The following is a 22,194-nucleotide window of genomic DNA, read 5'->3' on the forward strand; positions in this document are numbered from 1 at the left end:
AAGCCTTCTACTTCAAGACAAACCCAAGAAAGAAAACAACTGGACTCTACTGGCCATCACATACACCCACTAAAACCCCTCCAACGACATGCAGGATCGCCCCCATCCTGGACCAATGACCTCACTGTCACAGGCCTTGAGGCAGCCCACGTTCTCGCCCACAGACAACCTGCCAACCTGAAGCATATTCCACCAGTAACTGCCACTGCACCAAGATACTCTAACTCAGGACCAATCCATGCAACAAACTCGATGCCAACCTGCCACACTATCGACACAAACAACACCATCACAGCGACTAACCAGATCAGACCACACCATCACGTCATGCACCTGAACGTCCACCACAGTAATAATGCCATCATAATGCCAGCAATGCACAACTGCTAATAGTACATACCGGCAAACCGACAGTCCCACGTGAAAAGGATAAATGACACAAAATCAGATATAGGAATGCACATTACAAAAAGCCTGTAGGAGAACACTTCAAATCTCCCTGGGACCACACAACTACAGATTTACGTATGCCATTCTGCAGCAAAAAACTTCAGGACCAGACTTACAAAGAGAAACGCTTGAGTCTTCTAGTGCAATCTGCAAATTTGACACCATCATCTAGGATAAACATAAGACTGGACTGGCTTGCATACTACAAAAGCCAGTTCTCCTCCCAAGTGTTCGACACCTCAGCTGCTAGTAGGAGCCTCACCTCCCTGATTGAACAACCTCGTCTCACACTGATTGCTTGCTTGCATAGTTATACCTGCCTCTGGAAATTTCCACCACATGCATCTGATGAAGTGGGTATTCAACCATGAAAGCTCATGCTCCAATATGTTTGTTAGTCTATAAGGTGCCACAGGACTCTTTGCTGCTTTTATATATCCAGACTGACACGGTTACCCGTCTGATACTAGTATCAAAAAGAATCCTGACAATGGTACTGGTCCTTTACTAGATGGAAATGGTAGAATTATCAATAATAATGCAGAAAAGACAGAAATGTTCAATAAATATTTCTGTTGTATATTTGGGAAAAAAAGAGAAGATATAGTCATATCATATAATAACTAAAACTCTTTCCATTCCACTAGTATCTCAAGAAGATGTTAAACAGCAGCTACTCTTGTCAGACATTTTAAAATCAGTACATCCAGATAACTTGCATCCAAAGTTTTAAAAGATGACTGGCTGAGGCACTCACTGGACCGATAATGTTGATTATCAGTTGCAACTTGGAACACCAGGAAAGTTCTAGCAAAATGGATGGAAGCTAATGTTGTGCCAATATCTTAAAAGGATAAATAGGAACCTGGGTGATTATAGGCCTGTCATTCAGACATTGATTCTGGGCAAAGTAATGAAGCAGCTGATATGGAACTTGATTAATAAAGAATTAGAAGAGGGTAATATAATTGTGCCAGTCAACGCAAGTTTATGAAGAGTAGATCCTGTCAAACTAATTTGATTTTTTTATGACATTACAAGTTTGTTTGATAAAAGTAATTGCGCTGTGGTAATGCGTTTAGACTTCTGTAAAGCATTTGACTTGATACTGCATGACATTTATATTAACAAGCTAGAATGATGCAAAATTAACAGGGCACACATTAAAAAGGCTAAAAACTGGCTACCTGATAGGTGTCAAAATCTAATTGTAAATAGGAAATCATCAAGCAGATTTGTTTCTAATGGGGGATTCTATCCTGGGAAGCAGTGACTCTGAAAAAGATTTGGAGGCTGTGATAGATAATCAGCTGAATGTGAGCTCTCAGTGCAATGCTGTGGCCAAAAGGACTAATGCAATCATTGGATGCATAAACAGAGGAATCTTGAGTAGGAATAAAGAGATTATTTTACCTCTGTATTTGGCCCTGGTGCAACCACAGCTGGAATACTGAGTCCAGTTCTGGTGTCCACAATTCAAGAAGGATGTTGATAAATTGGAAAAAATTCAGAAAAGAGCCACGTGAATGATTAAAGAATTAGAAAACAAGCCTTATTGTAAGAGACTCCAGGAGCTCAATCAATTTATTTTAACAAAGATGAAGTTAAGGGGCGACTTGGTTACAGTCTATAAGTACCTACACAGGGAACAAATACTTAATAATGGGTTTTTCAATCCAGCAGAGAAAGGTATAACACGATCCAATGATTGGGAATTGATGCAAGACAAATTCAGACTGTAAATTATTAACACTGAGAATAGTTGACCATTGGAACAATTTACGAAGGATTGGGGTGGATTCATCATCACTGCCAATTTTGCATGTTATTCTAAAAGACATGCTCTGAGAATTATTTTGGGAAGTTTTATGGCCTGTGTTATATAGATGTTCAAATTAGATCAGGGATTGGCAACCTTTGGCACGCGGCCCATCAGGGAAATCCACTGATGGGCCAAGACAGTTTGTTTACCTGCAGCATCTGCAGGTTTGGCTGATCACTAGCTGCGGTTCATGGTTCCAGGCCAATGAGGGCTGCGGGAAGTGGCGGCCAGCGCATTCCTCGGCCCATGCCGCTTCCTGCAGCCCTCATTGGCCTGGAACCATGAACCGCGGCCAGTGAGAGCTGCAATCAGCTGAACCTGCGGGCGCTGCAGATAAACTGTCCCAACCCACCAGCGGATTTCCCTGATAGGCCGCATGCCAAAGGTTGCTGATCCTTGAACTAGATGATCACAATGGTCCCTTCTGGCCTTGGGAGCTATGAGCCTATTGAATATGAGTTTTGCATGTGAATTGATGAGAGAATAGAGACTATGCATATTACAGTTTATGGAAAACATAAGTAGCACAATACTGGCCTGGAGCAGCCCCTCCACATGTGACTCTCCCATGTGACTGGAGAGAGGAGCACTAGACACTGTGCATTAACAAGTGTTCCTTATGGTCTCCTCCATGGTTACGATTTATGATACAATATATTCTTAAATATTTCTTTCTCAGAGTGACTATAGGGGAGACTTTACTTTAAGGCATCTAGGAATACAATATCATACAAGTATTTGATTTATCCTATGGATGGGTGAGCTAATTTGGTTTACATTAGGAAATGATTTGTCTTTTTGTTCCCTACTCACTAGCTCATTATGTCAGAGTGCTTTGAGGGTGACCACCAGGTAGCTAGGTCACTCGTGGAAGACTCTGCACCAGGGGGTAGCTTTCCATACTCTGCTTTTGACCTTCATCAGGGAGCAGTATGGCAGGCTGTTCACCCCAGCCTAGGATTGTATCCTGTCTGGTGCAGTAGAATCCAGCACCCCTTAACAGGGCCCACTTTAAAATATAAAGCGTGGGGGGAAAAGGGAAAATAATTTGTTATTTTTTTTATTTGGAATTTTGTTAAAATTCCAACCAGTACTATATTTAATCAGAAAATTGGGGGACAGGAAGGGAGAGGGGGAATGGGAGGGTAATATGGACATTTAGTTCAAGTCAATGGGGTCACTTGTAGTGTGTAAAGTTAAACATGTGCATAAGTCACTGCAGGCGTGGGTCTTTAGTTAAGAATACCCATCAAGTGCATATACTTGATTTGCGTTGCTAACCATGTATTTCAGTGTCAAATTTACAATTTGCTGTTTACACCATTATTATTAATTCCCCTACTCAACATTTTTATATTTTCTGAGCACTTTTGCAAACCACACCTTGGATATCTAAGTACTGGACTTGAGAGGGAAACAGGTACTTCAATATATAAAGTGTGCCTGAAAATAATTGTTGGCACAAAACCATGCTCACAGTTTCCTGGCACAAAAAAAATTAGACTATTTAAAAAAATCTGGCTACTGCTGTGTAAATATTAAGAAATGTACCGATGCAGCACATTCACAGTAGCATTTGGGAAATAACAGTCTGTGTTTAAACTTTTCCTTATTATTTAGCCACTTGAATCAATTAATTTTCAACATCCATTGAGCTGGATGTTTTCCAAATGACATCCTCTTTTTATACCCTTACTCATGGGCGCAAATAATTATGGGCATAATTAAGCCTTTTACGCATCTAAGTAATGGACTGTACCCACCAGTTCATGTATGTAGATGTCTAAATGGCCTGATTTGTCCTTGCAGTTATTTCTGTCCACCAAATGGCATGCTCAAAAAGGGATGTCCATTTAAGGCTAAACTGCAAATCAAGCTCTTAGTATTTTTAATGTGACTTTCCATTTTAAACCTCTATCGGAACCTGTTCTGTTCACATAAAATTCTACCATACTATAAATCTTGTACACCACAGCAAAAGTAGACCCTTTTACAGTATGGCAAGGTTGAACTGAAACTGTTTTTTGAAGCCACCATCGCAACTGGCACCATTGTCAGCAATGTTAGCAGAAAGCCCAAGATTTGAATCTGCTACTGGTTTTTAAGGATTTGGGTGAGTCTGAAGGTTTAGGATTAAAAATGGTAGTATGACCTCTTCCTTGTCCCAAGCACCTGGTCACTTGGGAATTCAGAGACATGCTCAGTCTCATTATACCAGGAAAGATGGCTGCTTCTTTTCACAGTGCTTGTTTCCTCTTCCTCCTCCACTCCTCTTATTAATTTGTCATAAACTTCAGCCCCTCTTAAAATCATGACTTGACTGGGATTCCTTATTTCCATGTTGTTACTTCTGTACTCCAGTGAATTTCCTTTAGGAAGCTAATATCTTTCTAAGCTTGCTATAATGGCACATGATCTACGTTTCTTTGTTAAGAATTTCCATAACTCATTCAGTCATAAGAAGCATTGGTACTGTTGGCTAAAGTCATTTCCTCTCCCTGGAGCAGGTCATCTTGACTTTCTGGGTAATTGTGCTGAAGAAAAGCCCCCTCTATAATGGTTTCATCTGGTTTGGAAACAGAAGATTAGAAGATAGAAAGAACCTTCTCATAGCTGAGAGACAGACAAAAGACACAGACCCAAGACAAAGAAGACCCACAAATTCCCTCCCTTAAGCTTTTAAAAAATCTGGTTTCCTGATTGGTCCTCTTGTCAGGTGTTTGGTTCCCTTTGTTAACCCTTTACAGGTAAAAGAAACATTAACCCTTAGCTATCTATTTATGACAAACCTTTTATCATGTTACCAGATTTTTGCTCTTATTGTCCGATTAATTCCATCCTGGAAATGTACTGGGAGTGGTATGTCTTGTATGGCTGATTGTGTAGACATCTCCTACTAAGTCAGTAGTGACTATTGTAATGTTGATATTTGCTAGTAGTCTGAGGAAAGCAAGCAGGTAAAATAACCTGGTAATGATCTCTATCACAAGTACTGTGTACAATTTTCAAAAAGAAGAAAAATCTGTTTGGAGAGACTCTGAATTTATTGCCATAAAATTATGTTGTGGCTGCAGTGACTCTTGTGGTCATATATTGTTTTCAAACTGTGCAGGGTATTGGATTCAGTAGAACTTTCTCTTCCTGACAGAAGCTGTGTGAAGTGAGGGATAATAGCATCTTAAAATCCAGTTGCACTTCTCACAAAGCTGAAGAGAGATTTATACAGTATGTGGATGTGGAGAGCCCATGAACTATTCATTCTTCTTTGTTTCCTTTTGAATTTCCTATGTGTTCATCTCATGGTACTGCTGCTGGCACTGTCTTGATATGAGTCTGAAGATCACATGTGTAGTATGCAAACAGAAATAAATCCTCTAGGAAAAAGAAGGTGGACACTGGCTAATGATCAAAGGTTATCCTCATTCCACTCCTTTCTTCACTTTTATTATCCTACTAAATTTGGTCTTTTGCAAAGCTTTTTTCCACCCCCCCACTACAAGTGAAGGTTGACCTTAAATGAGAGATTTAAATTTTTGCGTGTTTTTCAAACCATGTGTAATTTGAACCACAGTGTAGTGGCTTCAGTAGAGTCAAAACTGCAGTTCTTAGAGAGCTACACTAGGTTGTAAGTTGGTTTAAAGAATTAACATTTAACTTTAAGGGTTCTGGGATCAGCCCTGGCACAAGTGGCAAATAGAATTTTGTGAACAATTAGGCAAAATGTGGAATAATTAGGGACCCAATCCTGCAAACAGTTATAGCCATGCTTAACTATATGTCCCATTGAAGTAAATGGGGTTACTCATGTGCTTACTTCTTAAGCATCTGTGTAAATGCTTGCAGGGTCAAAGCTTCAGTCTGTTCCTCAGAACATTTCTCCAGAATACTTTTTTCATTTATTGAAATGCCAAATTTCTACATTCCATTCTCACTGGAGCTCAGTAAAAATGTCTTTCTGGAGCTATAAACCTCCTGGGTGTCTTGCCAATCTGTTTATTAAACCTAGGGAACATGCAGTGCTCTGGAGCTGGTAGGGACCACTGTCAGAAGAGCAACTAGAACAGAGTGGATAGAAGTGTGAGACCCGGGCTACAAGAGTGTTGTGAATTTAACTTAAAAAGTCTCAAGGGCTTACCTGCCATTAACCATTGGAAGGGAGGTCAAGCAAAAGCAAAAACTGCCCTTGGAAATTACACAACTATTTTCAAAATTTTCCTTCCCAAATTATCCATCTTTTTATGAAATTTGATGAAACAAAAATGAAAGAATTTCACCTAACTTTAATCTCAGATGAAATTTAAGTAGTGGTGTTACCTGAGTTGAATACCCTCAGAAAGCTGGGTCCAATGGAGCTCCATTGGCAGCCTCTGGTTGTGATACAGGGATACAGAGTGTTGTGGATCAATACTTGAGGAACACTAGCAGAACTGTCTGGTAAACCTTGAACAGTTCCAGCCTACACTAAGCCTGATTCCCGAGAGTGTTGTTAGTGCACTGACTTTAACAAACACCAAAATGTAACGTATAGTATGATTTATTTTTAACACCGTGGTAGTGCATTAAGATCAGGGCCCATTTTGCTGGTCCCTTTACAAAACGAAAAAATGCATCTAAGAGTCTAAAACTTAATTTAGCAAGATACAGTCTTTGATCAAGATAGTATCTCTTATCCACAGGCTCCTTTTCAGCTTTTACTAGCCAGCCTGGCCAGGATCCATCACAGAGCTAAAATCACTTGTTGTTGGGTTGTTGTTGTTTGCCTTCTTTGTTGAAGGACAAAGGTGGATTCTCTCTTTGTTCCTTATATCCCCAATGGTATGTGTATTTAAAAGTAAGGAAGGCCTCCTGGGGATTTAGTCTCCCGTGTTTCTCCGGGGTACAGGAATCATATTAAATCTGTACCTCTTGAGTTCAGGAACAGATTAAACGCCTCTGGTTTAGTTTGATGGTTTTGTTTACTGCTAATGTATAAACTGTGGTAAATCCGCAATGCCTTTTCTAGGACAGACTTGTTTATCACCTTTTCCTAGGCTAGCCTGTCTGGTTGTAAACATGTTCTAGTAACTTCACACAGTAGGAATTCATAGCTTCACCTATACCTATGTGAATGTGTATCATTTTACAATGATATTAATAACCAGTGTGTTATTAGCTTTCATATGATACCTCACAAGGCATATTTTGTACAAATATCATTCCAGTAGGGTGTGAATACAGAGGTACATGGTTACACTTTCTTCTGTAGTATTTAGGGCTGACCAGTGTTGGAGCCAGGTTACTGAAATAGATGGATCATGGTTCTGATCTTATGTTTTTGTGCAATATCCTCATGTTTCCTACTTTCTGATACAACCGATGTAAAATATGTCATTAATATCTGTTCTGCTTTAATAATTTGCACTACTGTCTTTGCATGTTAGGTTTTGGTCACCTAATGAAGCAGTTGCTGAAGCTAGCAGCTGGTCGTGTGGTGCTGGCATTGGAGGGAGGACATGACCTTACTGCCATCTGTGATGCATCTGAAGCCTGTGTAAATGCCCTTCTAGGAAATGAGGTAAAAGACAAGTCCAAGGGTTTCAGAGGACAATCCGTGCTTTCAAAAAGTTCTGTCTTTTTGTTTTCTTTTAATTTTCCCAGTGTGTAGAAATAAGTGCCTTTTGCACATGTCTTAGTAATGAGCAAAACACAAAAGAGTGGGAAGTTATTTTGGTTTTGATTAGCACCCCACCATTAGATGTTTATATGAATCTCTAGGGTTTGCAAAACTATTCTTAATTCTGAGAAGGACTCAATACGCTGTGCTGAGAACCTGCTGAGAACCTGCCTTGACACCAGTGGGGGTCACTGATGCTCATCATTGATCATGTTTTGAGTGAGCTATTGTGGGAAAACAGGCTCTTCTCTCAAGATTGCTGGTAATTTCTTGGACTGAAAATAGCAAAAGCACGTTTTCATGCAGTATTTTGATACTTCTCTTTCCACCATCCACTGGCAAATCTCTGCTCTCTGCATGTGCTCACTCTGTGGTGATAATGATAAAGGGTAAACCTGCTAAAGGCACAAACAAAAATCAAATACATAAAGGCAACGTACCTTTACCTTAAATTGTGACCTTGTCACGTTCTTATGCCGTGGTCTGTGAAATCTTGTTATGGGGAACAGGGTTGCAAGTCATTATTTTTACTGGAAACTGACAGCCCCAGTAATCAGTATTTTTTAGTGTACTTACTTGCTTACTAGTCTCCTAATTCCTTTTCAGGGCATCATTTCAGGCCTATTAGATTGGTGTGAAGTGCTGTTTGTTATAGTGGAAATTGCTTATAACCTATATGATCACCTATGAAGGACTTTTAAAAGACCTTTATGCCTTTTTTTTAATGATACATAAAGAATGCCTGAAAGGGTTTTTTTCTGCTTATGTTCTACTTTATAGATAACAAAAATGTCACATGAAACCTTCCCTAATTTTGCTGGAGAACCTATTGAGCATCTCAGAGATGTGTATTGGGAGTTCTCAGGCCTGAATCAAAAGGGTACTGGTAATGAACCTTTAACAGAGATCTTTTCTCTCAAATGTTCTTCAAGCATTGGAGTTGAATACATGTTAAAAAACAAACAGTTTTAAACAATTTATCTAAAAATCCTTTCCCCCTTTCAGCTGCTCAGTTTTCAAATCTGGCTCTGGTGAAGTCTCAATTTCACCAATTCTCCAGTATCCATAGAAACCTCCAAAGTAGACAAGACATTAATTTGTGGTGCTAAACACAAGCAGGAAGCCCACTTATCCATGCCTTTCCCCCCTACTTTGAGCCAAAACCTTTCAGGCTTTCTTTATGTATCACAAAAAAGCAATGAAGGACACAAGCCCATTATTTTTTTCTTTTGCAGGTTAAGGAAAATTTACTGTACTGCAAGTCTTGAACTTAGTTTACATGGCAACATAGTATACCCCAATAGTCTGCAGACATGGGCTCTGCACCATAGTGGCCTGTCTTGAGAACAAGTAGCTTGATTCAGAAGGTACAAGGCACCTCTTCCAGGAAAAGGAGCTATAGAACTTCTTGAATACAGGAAATTAATGCAAAGAAACTCCCCGGAGCAACCCCCAACAGTTCCTTAGTCTGTTCCCTTGCAGGCACCAGGGACAGTGTAGGAATTAATACATTAGGGGAGTGCTACTGTGGAGGGATGAGCAAAGAAAAATGATACCTTGTGTGAAGATGGTTGGGGTTGCTGGAAAGGTCTCTCTTCTCCCCATCCCCTTGCACTCTCTGGGAACAAGCATTCCATAGCAGAATATTCAGCCTTGTTTGAGTTTCATGCTGGATGACCTATGATATGGCCTATAAAGAAAAGTTTTCAAAAGTGCTGAACATTCAGTGTCATCTTTTGAGGAGGAGCAACACTTTTCAATGTCAGGCCTCTTATTTGGGTGCTGAAATATGAATTTAGAAGCCTGAATTCAGGCATCTCTGCTTGAAAATATTAGTCGTAAAAATTTGTTGACCCTCCTGATCAGCCTGTCCTCCTGCCCATCCTCACCCACACTATCATTCATGAACTTCATATCTGACCCAGCAGTTTCCTGTGGTGGTGATGGTGATGGTGGCACATCCTCTGAATCCTTCTCCTTCAAAATCTGCCACAACAGCAATATTCTCACAGTGCAACCTTGCCCATCTTTAGACTGGAGATGTGTCAGCGTGATTTCTGCTTGGCTCTGGTTAGCTTGGACACGTTTAAGGGAATATCTCTCTGAGGTTTGCAGCCTCATGGGGAGATAAATAATGCTAATGAAACTATGCCCCCACCCAGGGTGACCAGATGTCCCGAATTTATAGGCACAGTCCTGTTTTTTGGGTCTTTTTCTTATATAGGCTCCTATTATCCCACACCCCTGTCCTGATTTTTCATACTTGCTGTCTGGTCGCCCTAGTCCCACCAGTATGCCAGGGGCCTGGCTCTTCACAGCCAACGATGATCATTTGGTGATGTTTCTTTGTGAGAAAGGCCTCGTTTTGTTTTAAAGTTGGCTCACACCTGCTACTGCTTCTAAAGCTGCTGACCCTCTGCATTCTCAGAAATATACCTACAGTTGGAAACAGACATGAAATGTATTTTACTGTGAGTTATGCGTGAGTGTACTGAAATATTGACCTAACTCTATTGGCTCTTAAGGGGGACCAGTAATCTGAGGCCAATAAAGTAGGCTGGGTGATTTAATGGGTTTATCTGTTTGCAAAATATAGCATAATAAATGGAAGGGAGGACTTTTAATAATGGAAGATAAAGACAAGTGCGAGTGCATGTGTGTTATAATTCACTAGAGGAAAGACATGAACATTAAGATCTTGAAACCTCTCACACAATAAATATCCTTCTCATGTACACTTACATTATAATTTATAATACAAGCATGTTTATTGTCCAAGTATTAAATCTAACTAGGGACATGCAGGAAACCAGCAGACACACATCTCCAAACCAAAACTGAACAATGTTACTGCAAGGAGAGAGCAGATATTGCTCCTGCTAATTTTGGAGATGGAAGATTCAGAAACTATGTCATCATCACCACCATAAGAAACTGCTCACAGAAAATCTGTGACTAAAGGTATTGCTGAGATGGGTAGGCTGATAAGGAAGGGCATGTAGATATAGGGCCAGATACTCACCTTGTGTAAATTAGGACAGCTCTATCGACTTCCATGGAGTTATGCCAATCAATACTAGATGAGGATATGGACCGTAACATATATATGGTGTACACTGCCTCATTTCAACAGAATAATTGTAGATTTGCACAGCCAACTATAAAGTCTCCTCCAGTCAAGGATAGAAAAAATTGGTTTCTTTAAGTCACCAATTATTGTAATTTGAAGATGCATTCTTCCTTGAATGCAATTATTTGCAGGTGATTAATAGGGTAATTATAACTTATTATCTGGCACTTCACTTTTACAAATAATGATACGTACTGCAACTGTAGTTTAAAAACATTGGCAAGACCCACTTTGGCTTCTAAACACTGCACATGCAATTGAACTCAAATTAGAAAGGTCAGGAAAGGCCTTTGTAAGGTACTCTGCAGTTTGTCAGTTGTATTTATTCATGTGCTGAGGATTAGAATTCATAAACATTTTGCAGGGTTTTTTAAAATTCTTTTTTCTTTGCCTATGTTGTTTTTGGCCAGGACCTGTCAGTAGAGCAACACACTGCTTCGTATGTCTTATTATCAGCAGAATAACTTATAACAAAAAGAGTAACCGTAAAACTAGCAGTAACTTCCAACTTTCTTGGGGAGCCAGTGAGACATGAAACAACAGACTTACAAGCTAGAAATGCTTGCTTTAACTAATTTGTCTCTGAATCTCTGCACGAAAAACATGTTGACACCCCAAAAAGACAAAATCAACCTCCAATCCGCCCCCCAAATAAACCAAACTCCAAAACTAAACCCAAACTTGCTTTTAATTACATGTGGCCTTCATGAAAGTGATCTATTTAGGAAGATAGCTTTTACTTTCCCCTTAATAATTATGAGTTGAGTCACTATGAAAAGAATATGCTATTGAATTAACCTTTGTTAAATAATTTGATCATAGTAAAGAAAAGTCCTTCATACAAATGTTGACTTTGAAGACTAACCAAAAAATCCATTTCAGAAGGTCTCTTTTTCTTGGAAGAGCTCAACATTTAAACAAGTTATCAGGCCAATCAATGTGTGATGAATACTTTTGAACTTCTCCACAGAAGTGTTGTGAACATTCATTTTGGAAATTCTACAGAAACGTATATGGAACTCTACAAAATAAAAGCCATTGGCTCTTTTTTTATCAGAAACACTTAGCATAGCAGTTGTTTATTTGTAAAGACAATAAATGAAGCAAAAATTCAACAATGTAGACATAAACAAAGATATAAATGTATCTAGATTTCAGTTTTTATCATTCATACTTTTGTGCACAAAAAGAAGAACCTGAATTTCTTTTAAGGACAATTTACTGAACTAAATGCAAAGCTAATTAGAAGCACCGTGGGTTGCCTCCTAGGAAGGAAATGTTCCGAAGAGGCGAGAAGTGATTAAGCAATTGGATTCCCCTGAAATCCAAAATCAAAACAATGAAATCCTTCATGCAGGTAAAGAAAGATGAGGTTAAGTTGCTGTAAAAAGTTCCTAGACGTCTTCTGTTAGTGGTTTTAGATCACATCCATTACATGGGCACCTGTCAAAACAAAGGAAATGATGGTTTTAGCTAATTAGAAAAGAGAAATTACTTTTAAACCAAGAAGCTGTTGAGATGCTGATGCAGCCTTGCGTTGAAAATTCAGCTCCCTCATTTTCTATGAAGTGTGCTTTTTTCTTGTTGGCTTCCGTTACTAGCCCAGTGGTGCCTAACCTTATTACAAAGGAGGACCACGTAAACCCAAGCGCAAACCTTGTGTGGGCCAAACACATTCTACATATTTTAATAAGATTTAAAGTCACCTATATCCATTTATATTTTAAGTTCATCTTGTTTTATATATGTTTAGATAGGTTGTTTCTATGTACAGCAGTGTCTGTATACACACTTGTGTAAACTAAAATGATGTTAACATGATGACAGAATGCTGATGAATCTACTGTTAGTGTGCTGTGCTGAAGCAGGCCATGGGCCTTATGAAATGCTCTGGTGTGCCATGTATGGTCCATGGGCTGTAGGTTGGGCACCCCTGAATTAATCCATATTTTTCCATCACAGATTAATTGTATTACTTTACTATATATGTATTTGGACTGGGTGTTGGGCATCTCTGTGAGGGTGGTAATGGTGAGAATCTCATGCCCAGGCTGGGAAGTAAAAGTGGTCCCACACCATGGCTTCTACTCCAGTCATTGGGCTAGAATAGCCTCTCTGGTCCTTGCACCACCATGCCCTCGTGGGTGATGGCTAATAATATATCAGTGCAGTGACATATCTGCTAAGCCTTCGTTCCCCAGACTACTTTGGTTTGAAGTCATAGGCTTAATTCTTCTCTCCACAACAACCTTCCCAATCCCCTTTGTAAGCAGCCATGCAGGATCTCCCCAGAGTACACAGCCAAACCAATATGAACCCTGTCCCACAAAAGAAATGCTCTGTGAGTTATCTATTAGCCCCATGGTCTGGAGCAAGTGCTAACTTGTACCCTATGCACCTTGTCCCCAAGAAGAAATGGTCTATGGCTTAGGGAGGCATCTAGTAGCCAGTCTCATATGCTGTAGCAAGTGTCCCAGAGCCTGTAGCAAGTGCTAACTACTACCAGATGTCCTCCTGCTCAGAGGAAGCAGCAAAGTGTAGTCCATGGTGCATTCCACCCAGCAGGATCCTTGTAGCAGAGGACACACCAGGAAGTGTGTCTGCTCTTTCTTACTGTGCTGGCCAAGGCTGGATTTGGCCCAAAGTAGGAAAACATTTTTAAATGGCTAAATTTAACACCTTCTAGTAAATATTCTTCCTGCTTGAATTACTCTTCTGGAGGGTAATCTGATAAAACATTGTGATTGGTTGCCTACCAAGGGCATTTAAAAATCTGTACTGGACACTTTTGTTGTAAAGTATGAAATATGTGCTGCTTTCTTGCAATTAGTGGATCTTGGGGTTGGGTGTGTATGGCAATTTAAATGGAAAACTAGTGCTCTGCAGCTTTAATTCAGATGATGAAAAGTTGGCATTTCCCCATTTTTGTGGAATTTGGTGTGAATCTGGGGAAGCTTGCCAGTTATGCAAAGAGCGCTGCTAAGAACGCAGACACTGCGTTAAAAAAGAAAGGAGTTGGTGTGTGTGATTTGCCAGAATAGGTAAATGCTTCTCTCTCTAAATGGAAATATTTCCAAAATAGCAAGCACATAAGTGAAAATTGCCGGAGATCAATTTTAAATTGAAAGTTAAGCCTGGTCACAGCCCATATCTTCATTGTTAATCTGAATCTGTCATTATTACCAAATAATTAATACAATTACAATCATTGGTTCACCTGAGGTTTATGTCAACTCTGACTGGCATAAACCCGGGAGAAGGTGCTCCAAAATGGAAAGTCAGCAGTGGGAGGAGTCTGCAACAGTGCAAAGTATGCACCAATAGGGTGACATTATAGTCTCAGAAGTGGCCAGTGCTAGCCAGCAGGTGGCTTGGCCAAGAAGACTGAAGATGAACTGGTTCAAAAGTGAAATATTACTAGTGGGAGATTTTCCAATGCACAAATTGGAGTCATGTGCCTAACTCCCACTGACTGTCCTTGGGCATTATGTTGCTAGCCACCCTTAAGACCTTTAAAAATATACTCCCTAATGAAAATGGATTTATTCATGTTGTACATATCAGTTATGGAACACTGAAAAATTTCCACCCAGAAATACTTCTATATAAACCTAAAATATAGAAATATTCAGAAAATTCCTAACATTCAAAATAAGAAGGATATATGACTCCTAAATGAAATCTCTCCTACATCGAAAGACTGCATAGAAAAGCATTGTTCCAATTCTGATACAACTTGGGTATATCTACAGCTATCGTCATGGCAGAGCTTTATGTTGACATGCTTACTACACAGCCTGGCTCATTATAGGGATTGTCTAACATTTCAAAAGCTGGTTCAAGCAATGAAAGGTATCCAAATAAAGAGTACTGTAAGGAATAGGACCTCAAATGGAAGCTTTGAGCAGTTTTAGAGGAGGAAACAGTGGAGATTAAGAGTCAGACTTTTTTTTAAAAAACTGTGTGGGTAAAAGCTTTCCATATTTGAAAGGAGATGAACTTAAAATGTGTTTATTCTCACTGCAGATATTGTACTCAGTTCTCTTATCACCTAACATACCTCCCCTATATTTAGGGGCTAAATTATCAAAAGTGCAAAATTATGATCCCTGGAATATTGTCAGAGGTCAAAATCTGCACAAGATGGAATAGGAGCTGTGCAGTATTAAAGATCTCTCTCATGAACCTACTGTTGGTCATGTCTGCCCCTAGGGAAGCCAATATAATTACTAAAACTCCTGGGAGTTGCTTACAGACACTGTTGAATGGAGTTGGAGGCAGCAAACAGTCTGCTATTATGACTTATCCAGAACAATGGTGACTTTGACCACCTCAGTCATGGCTTCTATGTGTGTGATTCTCCACATACCCTTTTGGCTCCTCTTCGCACAGCTGTAGAATAGTTATCAAGTCAAACCTGTACAAGAGAAATCTCATCTTCTGTAAATCTATAAAGCCCCCATGACCTGTACACCCACTTTGAAGTGTATGGTTGAGTCTCAGGCATCCATGGACTCTGTGGATCCCATATCTATTACCATCACGTCTCCTTCTCCAGAACCCTTGCTTTAAACCTGAGATTGCCTAAAATGTTCCTGGGTGTCATCTTTTTCTCTAAACAAATTCACCAACACCCATGAATAAGGCTAGCTTCTGCTCCTTAAAACATGGCAGGGCTAAGGAGGCAGTGTAGTCAGGTGCCAAGTGTAGGCTGCTCATCCACTGCAGATGGCAATTGTCTCAAATTTTGGCAAACTGCTTACACCCTTACCATCACTTATGCCACCTTCCAAGCATGTGAAAATCTGATAGGCAGTGTATTTTTATGCCACTTGTTGATAGAAGCACAATTCATTTGGAGCAACTTTTGACTACCCAGTGTATGTGGCGCATAGTTGCTTTTTTCCTTTGAAAATGCTAATTGGACACAAATTCCATTACATTCCCTTGGGCACAAAAAAGCCCAATTTATTGGTGCAAATCCTTTGAAAATTTTGTCTTCTGTAAGTGATACAAGCTCTCCCTTAACTGGCTTTGTTGGTCCTGCACTGACCTGAGTCATTCCTCTCAGAAAGAGTCCGTTCTGCAAATGTATTTCCAGTGCTCTTTACAACTTCTGTTCTCTTCGGCTCCAGATCTAATAAACTGCATGATTTGAATGCCAAGAAGTGTAGGAGTGAAGGTGATGGTGCTATGACTGTCAGGTGTAGAGTGATTTCTTTTGTTCACTGTTGGGTCTGTGTCCTGATATTTTCCAGGGACACCCCTATGTCTATGTAGCTATATCCAAAAAGTGGATCACTGCCAACAGAAATTATTTTCCCTGATGCAGAAGGCCCTGTTTCAAAGGAGTATAGAAATAGCTGTAATAATCCACTGGCTTTATTTTTACAGTGTTTTTGTAACAATAGTGCATCAGGGTTGAACAGGGTGTATAATGTAATGAACTTACGTCTGGAGTCTGATGTGGTTTTATTGATATGGAACAGGATCCAGCATTCTGCCTGGCTACTGCAAAGAATATGGAGACAGAGAACATTTCTGCAGTTGAAACCAAGCTGGAATAGTTACAGAGAGGGATTTTTTTTGGGTGGGGAGGAGAAGAAGTTTAGATAACAAACACTGAAAATCCATGTCGGCTACAGGTCTGTTACAAGAGCTGACCAAAATGTTTGTCGTGAATAATAATGATTGCAAATTTGGCCCTTTTTTCTGTTTGTGATTGATTCATGCCTAACCTGATGTCTGTGCATGTATTTGTTATTGATAAGTATTGATCAGACATTTTAGATGAGTTAGCTTATGAGTTATTTGTGAACTCTTCACTTTAATGGTTCATTACTGGTTAATTAAGGTGTGTGATTGGCCTCCTAAATCACACAAGGACATATCATCCGACCCCACTCCAATCAATTTATTAAAGTTGCCTGACGAGATTCCCTTTAATTTCCTTGATTAGGAGAAACACTGGTTGGCATAGAGCTACAATAGCTATATCTATATCACCAACTCCTATCAAGTAGAAGGAGTTTGCAGGGGAACAGGAAGGATATGTTGAGGGTGGAACAAAGCATAGCTGGAGCATCTTGCACTATGGCTATTCCACAGCTTTTGCAATGGCTCCCAGAGGTGCAGGTTCGAGTAGCCTTGAATCTGTTCTAATTTACTCCAGGAGCTAAATTGGGTCCCAGTAGCCATAAGGATTGGAAGAGTGTAAAAATGTGGCTTTAAGTCTCCTTTGTTCTCCTGCCTGTGGATCTGTGCTGAGCTCAGCCCAGCTGGACCTCAGCATTGGGCCCATAGTACTTTTTCTGCTTCCTGGTTGGATGCCTGAAACGTTTTAAATAGAGAATAACGAATGACAAAAATGAATAATGGTTATTAACAAATACCAGACTTCCAGTATGAATTTTCAGATGAATAATCACTTGTGCTAAAATTTGTGAAATTAGTGATTTGTGAACATTTTCACAAATATTCAGCTTTTATCCAAGTGCTTGCAAATAACCGAATGCTATGACCTATGAAGACTAGTTAAGCAAAATTGACTTGTTAACTGCAAATATATCAGTTACGTTGATTTTTATTATTCAACTAGCTCCAATCCTAAAGCTGGATTGGCATGTCTTAATGCATCATTTAAATTAGCAGCAATCCACCATTACAATCTGGCATCCTCAGTGGTTTTATGGCATTAGTACAGGCTGATATTTGTAGCAGCCTTTTTCTGGCAGTCAAGATGATTTCCAACATTTATATTACTTTAATATAAATTATGTTGCTAATTCTTGTGGATTTAAAGAAAATCTTCCAGGTAGATTCCCAATGCAGGACTATAGGCAGATAAAAACAAGAAGTATGAATAGTGCTATTCATCTCATGAGAATTAACCCAAAAGCCTGATGATAATTGGAATTTCATCAGCATTAAAATATTTCCCTGCTGATCATTTTACCTGAATCCCAGCAATTCTGGGACTTTGTGTTAATTTGCTTAGTTTATCACCTCTTTATAATCCAGGCTAACCTCCTTTATGTAATGACTAGAGCTGATTTAATCATTGACAATGAATAAGTGAGCCAATTTTGCCTCTTTTTCTGCCCACGGAATATCCATGTAAGTTTGAAATTCTCTCCAGTGTATTCATCAGACAAATTTATTCAACAAATATATTTTTGAATTTGTTTACTTTGTTTACAAATATTCAAAAGAAGAGATAGTTTCTTAGTCATGATTGGGCAGATGATTCACATGATGTTATTCCAGCCCTTTGATTGGATGAGTATGCAAATACTTCTGGCATCAATATCTATATGTACAAATTGCAGCTGCTGTTTCCATGAAAACTCACAGATGGCTGTGAGCATTTGTGCCAGTAAAACTTAATTGCCCTAATGTGTGTAGAATGGAAGGTGTACAGAAAGGGGTATGAGCACAGCTGAATTCATCTAAAAATTGAAATGAATGTAGATGGAACATGAGTTACCTTTTTTACTCGGCTCTTGTGATGATATATCATCATGCTACAATGTCATCATGTCAGTGCTCAATATCATGATGTTGATATTTCACAGGTCCCAGTGTTTAATTTAGGATCCATTCATGTCTGACATATGAGGTTCTCTATCTAAGGTACTTATTAGCTCTCTAACCCCATTTCTATATTATCTGAGCAGCTCACAACATCAGTATGACATAGAACAGTACTATTATTCCCATTTTACAGATGGGGAACCAAGGCAGCAAGACACAAAGTGACTTGCTTAAGGTCATGCAGGAAATCTGTGGTTTATGGGGGACTTGAACCCAGGTTTATAAAGGCCAAGGTTAGGCCCCTAACCACCACGCTAGCTCTCCATTTATAGTAGTTAGAGCCATTGAAAATAGAATTACAGGGGAAAAAAACATAAATGTTGGCATTTTGTTTCATGCATGTGCACACTCAAACACACAAACAAACTAAAGGGTATCGAAAGTAAATGTAGCCAGTAAAAGTACAGTGGAGCCCAAATAAAATGTATATGACTTTTATTGTTGATATGCTTAAGCATTTTGTCCAGTGCTGCCCAGAGAGGGGGACAAGTGGGGCAATTTGTGCCAAGACCTGGGCCCCGCAGGGGCCCCACGAGCCCTGGCCCAGCAGCAGTCCGGGTCTTGGGTGGCATTTCTGCGGCAGGGAGCCCTTCAGTGCTGCTGAAGATGTGGAGCGACTGAAGGGCCCCCCCGCTGCCAAAGACCTGGACTGTCGCCAGGTGAGTACAAGCACCGCAGCTCTCCTGCTTTGCCCCAGGCTCCCTGAATCCTCTGAGCAGGCCTGATTTTGTCTACTACTTTACTTGAAATTAACACAAGGCTACTAAGAGCAGCTGTGTTTTATAATTTTCCACTGTACAATGTTGAAATGTGTAAGATGGTTAGATGTAATAACACTAGAAAAATAAAGATAATAGAGTGCACACTTTTGTTTAGTCCCAATGCGGCTTCAGCAAGGTTTTGTTTGGAGTGCCCAGCTGCACATACAGATGGAATGGAATTTGGTTTGTGAGGAACCTACAAAAATTACACAAATAACTAACATTTTTTTTAATGACTAATACACAGACATGCACCTGCTTCAGAGACTCCATAGATTAGTCTTGCAGCCAATAGAAAAGCCCCTTGGAATTCAATTACGTGGCTGAAAAACAGAAAATAAAATTGTAGCTATAGTTTTAGAACTGATACCAGCAAAATGTTAACTAGTTCTTGGGCTGAGCTTCTCTTGAGGATTAGGCTGTTTCAGTTTGGTTTATTTCCATGTGTCTTATTGAAAATTCATAATATTCTGCTCATATTATTCTGTTCTATTCTCGCAGCTGGAGCCTCTCCCAGAAGATATGCTGCACCAAACCCCTAATATGAATGCAATGGCTTCTTTACAAAAGGCCACTGAAATTCAAAGTATGTTTCAGTGTTTTTTCTCTTGTTATTAATTAATGTCAGAGACAACTGATTAAACTTTTGTTACAGAGTAAAGAATAAGCAAAAATATGATATCTGAGCATATACACAATACATATTTATGACATGTATGCTTGTGTTCTTGTTTCTTTGGCACATCTTTTGTTTCACTGATGATGTAACACTTAAAAAGATGAGTTGTTAAATTTAATCAAGGCTTTTCTACTCCTATATAGTCCAAAATCTTTCATTTGCACAACTCTCATTTCAAGCATTTTAGTCTTGTAATCCAGTGAGAGAAATATGTGTGTGGGGGGTAGGGGCGGAGTGTAGCTCTATGGTGGGTATATTAGGGATATGACATAGTCTCTTTGGATTCAAATTGTAGACAAATACCTTTTCAATGTATTCATGTTGAGATAGACGTGAGCTTAAAACTACATCCGGATACTTAAAATGGCTGCTGCCACATGGGACAGTCATGGAAAATATTCAGTGCTTCCCTCCCGCCACACCTTCCCTATGCATGTCACTTATGCATCCCAACACCAGTCCTGAACCTGCCCTACATACACTGTCTGTGGCCCACTGCTGCCACCCACTTTTTGCTGCTGAGTTTTCCACATGCACCTTCCTACTTTGCCCTGCTCCCAGTTACCTCAATTCAGCTATAGAGACCTTCCTCCACTTGCAACCATGTGCTACTTCCACCCATGCTAAGTGGGGGCGGGGGGGACTTCCTGTTTCCTACCTATCGTTTGCCAGTTCTTTCTCATCACCCTCTGGTGCCATTTATATTTAGATTTGGTTTGAATACCACATGTTCTGCTAGTATTGGGTGAATAAAATAAGCAGACTCATATTTAAAAATGTGCATAGTACTGAATAACTGGTCAGTTCTTCATATATTTCTTCACATGCGAAAAGAGATTGGAAAACTCATGTTAAGTTATCCCTGCTCCCATTTATGCACTCAGGTAAATAAATGTCACAATTAAATCAGCTTTCTTCAGGAATTCATGATAAATGTCAGTGTCAGTTTTGAGGAGATACTTGTAGTGGAGTACAGCAGGAGCTAGTGCTAGGTTCAGTCTTCTTTAATATCTTCAGCTGATGATCTCGAGGAGACAGTAAGCAGCAAGTTAATGAAAATCACATACCATACAAAACTGGGTAAGCTGCAAATGCTAATGAGGGCAGAGAAATAATACACGGGGAGCTAGAGAGATTAGAAACCTGGACAAAAAATAACAAAACACAATTCAAGTTGAGAGAAGAAATATTTGAGAAAAACAAAACGGTTGAATGGAAAGAGAAATCTGGAATGCAGTTATGCTGCAAGAGACCTAGAGATACTAGTGAACAAAAATGAGCCATGCATGTACAAGGTAATATAGCAGCAAAAATATCAAAACAACTTAGGTGCCATTTTCATCACAGAGCACAAAGGCAACAGTCTTTTTCTATAGATCTCTGATGCGACCTGAATCTTGCATTTTGTTCTGTACAACATATAACCAGGAAAATCTTGACAAAATGGAGGCAGTTCAGAGAAGAGCCATATTAATGATGGCAGTGATTGGAGGAATTGACTTAAAAGAGCCAAATCTGCATAATTTGGCTAAGCGATGACCAAGAGGATATAACAGTCTACTAAGATTTGAAAGGAATAAACACTAGTGATGGAGAGGAACGAGTATAAATGTTGCGTGGGAGAGTTAGTTCAGTAGGAGCAATTGGATAAAATTAAAAGAAGGAAAATATAGGCTGAATAGCAGGGACAAGTTTTGGGAGTGAAATGTGTTAAGCTGTAGAATATTTCACGTATAACATTTAAAACTAGACAGGACAAAATACTGACAAATCCTGCTTTGGCATGGGCATTACTTAATGCTTATGTTTCTGTGGTACAGCTCTGATGTCAAGTGTTTAAATGTTACAACCTCGGATTAGTGTTTTAGTCCAAGGATTGCCTTTGCTCCATCTCTGTTTCAAAAACAGGCTGGAAATTACAGATTTTAGATCAGACAAAGAGAAAACTCAAATTGTTTCTAAGTAGAATGGAATTTGTATAAACTTCTTTGTTTGTGACAATGGTATCATGTATTTATGGGGATATGATACAATTGGAAGTAGTATTCCTCACAACCATACAATATGTATTTCTAAATAAGTTGGTCTCACTCGCTTAGGCACCAC

The 22,194-nt window shown here is 39.5% G+C and overlaps 1 protein-coding gene across 1 annotated transcript in view; it reads left to right on the forward strand.

The window, feature by feature from the left end:
* The window catches only part of HDAC9 (histone deacetylase 9), a 362,822-nt gene that overhangs the window by 337,382 nt on the left and 3,246 nt on the right, over positions 1-22,194 (forward strand). Inside the window, exons 23-24 of the mRNA XM_075062391.1 lie at positions 7,693-7,826; positions 19,911-19,995. Coding sequence (XP_074918492.1) covers positions 7,693-7,826; positions 19,911-19,995 — 219 coding nt within the window. The remainder of the gene's footprint in view (positions 1-7,692; positions 7,827-19,910; positions 19,996-22,194) is intronic.

This window comes from Chelonoidis abingdonii, chromosome 2 (genome assembly GCF_003597395.2).
Source record: "Chelonoidis abingdonii isolate Lonesome George chromosome 2, CheloAbing_2.0, whole genome shotgun sequence".
Lineage (NCBI taxonomy): Eukaryota > Metazoa > Chordata > Testudines > Testudinidae > Chelonoidis > Chelonoidis abingdonii.